The 9,841-nt window shown below is 40.0% G+C and overlaps 1 protein-coding gene across 2 annotated transcripts in view; it reads left to right on the top strand.

Annotated features, from left to right (window-relative positions):
* The window catches only part of LOC128383738 (RAS guanyl-releasing protein 2-like), a 37,952-nt gene that overhangs the window by 5,567 nt on the left and 22,544 nt on the right, over positions 1-9,841 (top strand). For both annotated transcript variants that reach the window (XM_053343330.1, XM_053343329.1), the window contains exons 2-7: positions 6,994-7,128; positions 7,291-7,393; positions 7,615-7,671; positions 7,949-8,080; positions 8,645-8,795; positions 9,528-9,701. In XM_053343330.1, coding sequence (XP_053199305.1) covers positions 7,059-7,128; positions 7,291-7,393; positions 7,615-7,671; positions 7,949-8,080; positions 8,645-8,795; positions 9,528-9,701 — 687 coding nt within the window. In that variant the 5' untranslated portion in view covers positions 6,994-7,058. The remainder of the gene's footprint in view (positions 1-6,993; positions 7,129-7,290; positions 7,394-7,614; positions 7,672-7,948; positions 8,081-8,644; positions 8,796-9,527; positions 9,702-9,841) is intronic.

Genomic DNA, 9,841 nt, shown 5'->3' with positions numbered 1-9,841 from the left:
AAGCCTCAAAACAAAGGAGTAAAAACAGCCAGACACAATGATACATTGTTGTGTTTTGTGTTCATGTGGTAATATGTGTTACTGTGTTATCATGTGTAAGCAATGCCCTCTCCGTCTTACATGTTACACTTTTTTATTTGAAGTCAGAAAGCTGAGATGTGAGATATGTGAGTATGCCAGATGTGGAACAGGATGCGTGACTTTTTTTCGTTTCGGAGGACCGTAATAAAACATTACACTCTGGCAGCTGCTATGTCCCAGCAAGACATTGTGAAATCTACATATTTTTCTCCCTCTGTTCTGTCTGTTTTTTTAAAGCTTCTGAAAAAGTGCTGAACGCCTCTCTTATAAACATATCAATAGGATCGCTTTCATTAACTTTTGAGATAGTTCATAATTGCAGTTATTGTGTTTTTAAAAAAAAATCATTACTATCCCTTCTTATTTGATCTCCCCCGCTTCTCAGCCAACAACCTCTTTCCATGTTTGTCTGGGCTGAAGTGAGGTAGAGTACGCTCTCTTCCTGCCTCCCAGTCTCTTTATCTCCTCTTCCCCTCCTCTACTCCCGCTCCCTCTCCCTCGACCCCCTTCATCCCTCCCTAAGGAGCAACCGTAGCTGCTAATCTCAGTTTGCAGCCGGTGCCCCCCCACCGATGTGGCATTCTGCGTGTCCAGGGAAAAGGAAATGTTTCCCTTCCTGCTCTCAGTACCCTGCAGTCTGTAAATAGAGCCTGCCACCAGCCGCTCCGTAGGCCTCTCTGGAGAACTATATCTGTCCCATCATGCAACACCCTTGCTACAACTTCCTGAAACAAACTAGTGGGGTGTTGGGAAAGAGATTAGAGTACAGTGTGTATATCATTAAGAGGTGGTGTGATGTGTAATGTACTCTTGCACTCACAGGAACTAGAAAATAAGAAAAAGCTCCACAATTAAGATTACTAAGGTCAAAATGAATACCATAGAAATCTTAGATGTTCCTTTCTTCCTCCAGTTCATACTATCCTTTAACAGATCCCTTCATAATGCATTTTCAATGTAAGTGATAGGGGACAAAATCCACAGTTCTCATTTTGCACAAAATTGCATTTAAAAGTTTATTTGAAGCAAAAATGAAGCATCAGCCATCAGATATCTTTAAAACCTAGTCTTTTTGGTGTGATATTCATAGTAAAAGTGGACTGGGGACAATTGCAACAGCTCAAATTGTACCAGTCAGAAATGAGACAGAACCATGAAACTCATTATGGTCACATGGTGTGTGCCTGCCAATGGACAAAAAGATGTCTCTAACTATACCTAAATGTATGCCGTAATAGGCCATGCTGTGTTATTATGTTGCCTGGGTCTGATCCTTCCACTGCAGCTGAACAGGAAAACACTGTCCGTTGAGACACAAAGAGAGGCTTTTTTTTTTTTTTTGGTTGTTGTTAAGAAGACTGTATCTGTGGAAGATCTTCACTTGATTAGACTAACTCAGACTGCTGAAGCCTCATCGTTTATCTTTAGATAAACTTTTAAATGGATTTTTGCTCCAAACAAGGGCTGTGAATTTTGTTCCCCATCACTTACATTGCAATTACATTTATGAGGAGGGGGACAGTATTAACAGGAGGAATGATTACAGCAAGGAAAACCTGTTTCAATGTTCATTTGGGAACCTGAACATTGTTTCAAGATAAGCATGAAAGGCTTGAAATTGTGAGCCCGTCTTTTAAGATGGAAGATGATAACAAAGGCATTGTTATCTTCAGCAGTTTAATAATGAAATGTAATGTGGTAACAGCAGGGAATAGAAGACAAAGAGGTTCATGGTTTATGAGAATCATACTCTTTATTTTTTAGAAACACTTGCTCCAACCATCCCAGTGCAGTGAGAAATTGGCCACCAGCTAAATCAAAACATATTAAGATATTAATATAAACCCTGACATGGACATATGTGTGCAAAATGATGTTTAATTAATACAAAATCAAACATTAAAATTTTAACTTATTCATTACAATCAAGCATTAATTTGGGCATCAAAATTGTGCAAACAAACCAAAAGTATCATTTTCATGATGGGTGGAAAATAAGGGCGTCAGGAGAAAAGGTCCTTTGAGGGGCATAAATTCTTAAGGCATTGCATTGAACACTTCTTTGCTTCACTGCTACTGTGGATAAAACGCTGCAGAAAGAACATATTAACATATTTGTATAAGTCAAACTAAAGGTGCTTTATATGTGATTTTAAATGCCTGCCTAATAGCTAATCAGAGAGGATAAATGCATCCACATGTTTTGGCTTATAACCATTATCCACGAAAACATCAATCACACTCGTTTTACTCAAATGCCACTGGGGGGAAGTATAAAACTAGATCAATGGCTGTATGGGGACTGTGCATTAGCTTGGGGTATTTACTAGCATGGAAATGAGCCCTTATGGTAATATCAATAGCAGGATGGATATCATTATCTGTGTGTTTGTCAGTGACTTATCATTAATCAGTGCTAGGGTCGATTTTAAGACATGAGAAGGCTTTGGAGATTCATCGAGCCACTCTGTTTTTCTCTTATGTGTGGGCTTATGTTTCAAACACACAGCCGTCAAACAGGCCATGAAGGTCTGGTGTACTTTGCATGGTCTTATCTAATTTAAATAGGGGGAAAAAAGGCATGTATTCACACAATAATTGGCCTCAGAAGAGAAATGATATACCCCCTTTAGACAGGTATTTAAGAACTCTTATACACCAAGTATTAAACTCAAAGTGCTTCTGAATGTGTTGTTCTGTGCTCATGCCAGTGAATGTCAGTAAATGTGATGAATGTGCTTGGCCCCATGAAAAAAAGGTGCACGCTTGCTCAGCCAATTTTGGACAGCTAAGCAAATGGCAGGCAATTGACATCATTCATCTGCTGTAAAAAACTGTTGATCAGCAGAAAATGAGTTTATAACAATGATCATAATGTTGTATAATTGACTTATGTAGCAAGTACAAGTCCCAGACTATCACTGGTTCCAACTTCTCAGTGTGAACATTTCCTCTGGTTTATATCTTTGTTAGTCATTATTTTTAGCAGTGTGTTGGACAAAATAAAGAATTTAAACTTGGCACCTTAATTGGAACCTGTGATGTGCATTTTTCAATATTTTCCAACACTTCATCAACTAAATGATTGGTTGATTCAAGGCTGAAACAATTACTTGATTAATTGAGCCACAGAAAATTAAATTGCAGCTATTTTGAGGATAGATTAGTTACTTAAATCATTTTTAAAGCCCAAACACTCTCAAGTTCCAGCTTCTCTAATGTGGTGGTTTGCTAATTTTATTTGTTATGTGCAATTGCACATAACAAATAACATCTGTTGGAAACTGTGACTGACATTTTCTTTCCCTGTTTTGATACTTTAAAGAGCAAATGATTCATCAAGAAATTGGATGGCAGAATAATCAACATTGAACATGTTAATTAGTTGCAACCCTATATCGATTAATCAGAGAAAATAATCAACAGACTAATGAATATGAAAGTAATCATTATTTGAGGCCTTCATTTATCTGCCCAATGCAGACAAGCTTTGGTTAATCTAATACACTTCTCTAAGTATCTGCATATATTTGCACTTACAGTAATGTTCCACACTTGTAAGAAAAAGAAGAAGTATACATACATTCTGAAACTCTTTGGTGACTTCACACAAGCGTAACACAGTGGTGAAGAAGTGTTTTTAGGTTGTTTTTGTGACTGCGATATTAGAAATGAGGATGTCAGTGAGAAGGTGGCTGCCTGTGTCTAGCCAGAGGACGTGACATTTTCACTGCCCACTAAACCGGTAGCGCACTGCAGATTCTGCATGACCAGGACTGACCAGGCACCCGTCAATTTCCCTTTATCCCTGCTGTGCTCCCCATCCCACCCCCTAATCTGCCTGATCGATGGCCCCGGATTGCTGTCACCAGGCAACTGAGGATGACACCAAAGCTCTCATAGCCTGTGCTACCTAACAATCAATCTACCTGTTCACAGCTACAGAAACAGTATCAGAAATTGGACTGCAGGGAAAATACGTAAAGAGTTTCAAGGGAAGACAAAGGAGGAGAGCTTGTTAAGGATAAATCAGTCCCTCAATGCTTCTGAATTCAGACAGAGAATTGTTCTCTGGGTCGCAACAAAGAGCTCCTGTCAACGGGATGATGAATGCTGTGTTCGACTGAATGGCATGATGGTATCATCATCAAGACGGGCACAGTCTGTGCCGCAGTGCCAGACCTCGCTCGGTTAAAAAGCAGGCTTAGACTTTGCACAGACGGCACTGAAAACCCCCCTGTGCCTTTACGGCCTCTGAGGGACAGATATAGTAGGTGCTTGTATCTCTGAAGAAAGCTATAATGTTTTATGTGCTCATTCGCTTTCTTGAGGACAGCCTGTTCTGATCTGAAAGGTGAAAAATGCAGAAATCCATTCACCTCGTGTCTGTTGAGGTGACTCACAACATTAATAATGAGTCTTGTTGCAGGACCATTGATATTCTTCATGGTCACATTCCTTCCTATAATATTCATGAGATGTAAGCAACACAATCTGCTCTCAGAGAATCTATGCTGAGAAGTTTAATAGTAATACTTTTTGTTCGACAGATGCCACAGGTCTCTTTTCTTTCTTTCTTTCTTTTTTCTTAGAAGTGTCATACTTGCAACACTTTTCTATAGCTTGGTCTTATTTCCTGTGGTGACTTTAGCGTCCCCCTCAGGAACTTTCATGTCTATTGATAGCAACAAGGCGTCGCTCCGACTGTGGCCCAGCAGTTGGTACTTTCTTTGCACCTCATCTCTCTGTGATCTGACCGCATCCATCATAACAGCTCAGATTTGCACGTCATCATTTCATACTTTTTAGTCGTTCCTTCTCATCATCATAGTGACTTTCAATCACTCTCACTGTAGGGCTGATGATCGATGCTTTAAGGTTGCACTTCCTTCTCGTTTTCTGTTCCTTCTTTTCCTTCCATCCCTGCAGAAATGTGTATGTATGTGTGTGTGTATATGTGTGTGTGGCAGAGACAGCGTGTGAAGCCTGTAATTGAGTGTGTCCGCCCACCGCACTGCAGCAGAGACAGCGCAGTGGAAAGCTTCATTGTGTCAGGCACAATAGATACATACACATACTCATCACATCCTTTTCTAACAGACCCACACCATTGAAGAGCCATTAGTAGATGCAGTGCAGTAGCAGTGTGTGTTGTTGTGGATTGTGTGGCCTAAATTCGTCACTTGAGCATAACCTCAAAGTTATCTTCGTTCTTATCAACAAGACAAAAATGTGCAGTGGCTTCTTATTTCTTCTTATTCTGCCACTAGATTGAGCAGCATCCTTTATAGACGATAAGATCAGTGTATTTGACCTCATCAGACACAATACATGCATCTATGATTAGACCAAAAAATTGTTTCTCTCAGGCTATTCTTACTCTTAAAGAATTCTTTACTTAAAACATCTATATTGGTGCATGTTCACTGTGTTTAAAGGTGTGTGTGTGTGTGTGTGTGTGTGTGTGTGTGTGTGTGTGTGTGTGTGTGTGTGTGTGTGTGTGTGTGTGTGTGTGTGTATATGTTGTGAAAATGTGACTGGACATTAAGCTGTTGTTGCCATGGTTCCCTGCTACGAGGACCTCCTCAATCACCAAGAACCAGAACACTTTTTTTTTTCAAGAACAAAATAGTCCAGTTGACTGAACCAAACATAATCATGCATATCCTAATATTTGCTGACATTCTTTTTATTATTTCATGTGCGTTCATTGGCTTGTGTACCACAGACTGCATTGGAGCAAGTCACAACGAGATAATAAATTGTGGTTTCCTGTTGCTTGGCCCTGTGGCTTTCTATCAGTTTTTTGAAACAAGCCGCATTGAGGGCAAAGCACGTTGCATTGTCTATATTCTGTTCAATTCTGTCATGAAAATGACCTTATCTGTATGCTACACTTGCATGCATGCAACCATGTAACTATGCCTGTATAATGAGGGCAGAGTTCACAGCCAAGTATGGATGTGTAAACATAAATTAGAGCTCAGTCATTACACCAAATGACAGTCAATGCAGACAATGCTATCATTTTAATTGAAACTATGGCCAGTGGATATTATAGATGGTATTTATTTTCAATGTGAAGTGTAAGAAATATCTAATCTCTATATCTAATCTGTATTACAATGTAGAAATACTCATTGAGCTAATTTAACTATATCTATATGCTGTTGGTTTGTTTAACCAATGGCAAAGCATCACATTTTATTTCAGTATTTTTCTCATGAAATTTCATAAAATACAAGTATGAAAAAAAGCATAAAGAGGAAATTGTTATGAAAGTTAAACATACCGGAAAACTGTACAATTGTGGTTCTAAATGTTCTCATGGCTATGTGGGGAGGGGGGGGGGGGGGGGGGGGGGGGGGGGTTTGTGTGCTGACTAAAAGCTGGACTGGACTCTGTTTTTGTTGAAATATTCCTTGGTCACATAATTTGTAACTTTTAACACTGCTGTGTCAGAAAAAAAGCCAAATGTCAAACAATCCTCTGCTCTACAATTCACCAAACATAACAAGAATGCAGAGTTGAAAACAGTCTCAGCATTTTACACATTAAAAAGACATTTAAACTCTCCACTGAAAGCCACACCAATGCAATTCAAATTTCAGTGGAGGTTTTGCAGATTGACACCTTGAAACCAATGTATCAGCCAGACGTTGACAGGCAGAAATTAAATACACCAGATAACATCAACATATCATCATGCCAATCCTGACTCTTGTGTAACCAGTCACTTTTTATCTCTCACTCACAGTCAGGATGCAAAATAACTGACCACACAACTATTTCAAACATGCAGCAACGCCGGCTGCAGATTGCATTTTCTCTCTCGCTCTGCCCCCCCCCCCCCCTCATTCTGCTTCATAATTAGTCTCTTTTTTGCTTTTTCTTCTTTTCTCCCGTGTTTAGTGAGAGGCACGAGACACAAACCAGAGAGAGTGGGAAAAGAGGAGAGCAACAGAGAGGAAGTAACGATGGAGTCTATATTATCGGAGCAGTCAGCCACAGTGGATGAGATGGTGGAAGCATGCATCCAAGCCTTCGGTTTGTCATTTTAGATATAACATAACATTATTCATTTATTAGTTTTGGGGAATATAGAGTGTTGTGTTATAGATACACAGTAATTGATAGCAGGTAAGTCTTGCAGGGACATGTTACAGCTTCCTCATGATGACTTCTTGACATCTTGTTTTTCCATTTCAGATGAGAAAGGCACTTTGAAGGATGCGTCCTTGGTCCGCATGTTTCTCATGATGCACCCTTGGTACATCCCTTCAATTGACATGGCTAAGAAACTCGTGCTGAAGTATCCTTCACCTTTGGTTTCTGCAACCTCAGAGATGTATAATGTATTAATTTTCTGTGTCTGTGTTTCTTTCCATGCTTTTAAAAGTCAAATTAGATCAAATTGTGGGGCTTTCTGTTGGGAAAGGACCTTGACTACGAACATCTTAAACAGTTCTCTTAAATGTGTCAAATCTTAATGAGTCAAGACAAAGGAAGGTTGCACCTTGACTTTTGGATCAGATCTAAAGAGGAGAGCTGCACTGCTGAGCGCCGAACGATAATATGCCACCTTGTCAAGTAAGAAACCATTATTCATTCTCCTACTCCTGAACTTTGGTCTGATGTACTTGATTCATGGGTTTTGGGGTTTCGAGTTGAATATTAACATTAACTATATGTCATACAGAAACAATTTTATGGGTAAATCAAGTTTACAACTAAACTGAATCATCTTAAATTTAGGTGTTAGCAACAATCATGTTACTGGAAAGTGTATTATTTCTATTCTTGGCTTCATTTTTTCTTCACTTTTCTTCATCTTTCTCCATTTTCATCCATTTTTCCTGCTCTCCAGATACTGGATCTCGGAGTTTCCAGCGGAGTTCAATCTGAGCCCTGAGCTGGCGGACCAAATCAAAGACCTGAAAGACCTCTTGACTACTGAGGGCAATGAGAGGCAGAGTCAGCTCATTGACATTGACAGTGTGTAAGTGAATTGGCTGCCGAACCCTGTGTTTGTTGTTGACAGCGTGAATGAATGCCTTTGTCTGTGGGTGTTTTTTTTGTCAGCCTGCCCTTCCATTTCCATTTCTCAGACATTGCTGAGCTGTGCTATGCAGGGTCACTGACTCCTCTTTTTCCCATAAAAGCCATCTCTGTATGACCTCAACTTCCCCTTTACTGGTCCATAAGGAGAAGCTGTTGTGAAGCAACTTTGTGATTTGCTGCAGCTGAATGTTTGAGAATGCAGGAATGCCCTTCAAGAAATTAAGTCGAGTCTCTTCTGCGGAAGTAACATAGACAGAATTTAAGTAGGATGGTTGAGGTTTGCCTCCAAAATTTTGAGACTATTATTGTGGAAATTCTGTAATGCCACATTTCAGTGTAATGTTGCCTGGATATCCAACACCACTGTCAGTGTATCTGTAACGTGAAGAAACCATTTAAAGCTGATCCTTGTAATGTATTATGAAAGTGTTCCAAAAGGTCCAAGAAGAGAAAACTGTTGATAAAATATTCAGTCTTTTCTCTGCTTTATCGTCCCTCTCAGGCCATCATATAAATGGAAGCGGCAGGTGACCCAGCGTGTCCCATCTGTGTCCAAAAAGAGGAAAATGTCTCTGCTATTTGACCACCTGGACTCCTGTGAACTGGCAGAACACCTGACCTACCTTGAGTACAAATCCTTCTGCAAGATCCTGGTCAGTCTGACTACAGCGGGTGCTGAATTCAGTGTTTACATGCTGGAGGCTTATTGTGGTTGCTAAGCAGTAGTGGTTAAAATGGACTTTTACTGGCAGTAATTATATTTGTTGTCAGGAAACATTTTGCTCTTTTAAAGTTATTTAGGGAAACAAAGGCAATGACTGGGTGTTGTGATTTAAATGGTACATTCTTTAGATAATTTATTCAAATGTGATGTGTTGGTGGAAAGATGGGGGCAATGGTCGTGATCGGTCTTGGCTTTTCTTGGTTCTTCATCTCAACAGAATCTGGCTCAATATAAAACAAAATAAACATCTTTAATAGAAATAGAGCATCTAGCCTACTGGTCCTGAAGCAGTAATGACAGTTTTCTGCATTAAGACTAGGTGAAAATAATACATCTTTCTGATTGATGATATTCTAAAGGGGCACTCCATTTTTGGGGAAGTACAAGAGACAATTTTGAAAAAGAACATGAAAAAAAAACAAAGCTGTGGAGCCTGAGATCACTTGTTTTTTAGTCAGGCAAAAAAGTCCAGGGGCGTGCTCCTTTAATGATAAAACGATGGTGCGACTGATTTAACAGCAGTGAAATCAGTTAAATCAGTCAGTTCAAAGTAAACACACCATTTCTGAGGACTGATAAGCACACAGGTATGCAAGTATGTTGAACTTTTCATCTTTAACAAATGAGATAAAAATGTGTCCACACCCTTTCCTGCCTGTAGTTTCAGGACTACCACAGCTTTGTGATGCATGGCTGCACAGTGGATAACCCCATCCTGGAGCGATTCATCACACTCTTCAACAGTGTCTCCCAGTGGATCCAACTTATGGTGCTCAGCAAGCCCACCGCCCCGCAGAGAGCCGCCGTCGTCGCCCACTTCATCAGAGTGGCACAGGTCTGTCTGCTGGGCCCATTAAGGCTGTTTACTGCAAAGGTTTCTAAGACAGAGTGGTGTAGTTGGGTGGCGTTTTAAGGTGAATGAAGAAGCACACTGATGGGAGATGATTGCCTGGGGCCAGAAAGAAAAGGAGAGAA

The sequence above is a fragment of the Scomber japonicus genome, chromosome 22 (genome assembly GCF_027409825.1).
Source record: "Scomber japonicus isolate fScoJap1 chromosome 22, fScoJap1.pri, whole genome shotgun sequence".
Classification (NCBI taxonomy): domain Eukaryota; kingdom Metazoa; phylum Chordata; class Actinopteri; order Scombriformes; family Scombridae; genus Scomber; species Scomber japonicus.
The sequence above is the reverse complement of the archived record's forward strand: the minus strand, read 5'-3'. Positions and strand labels throughout refer to the sequence as shown.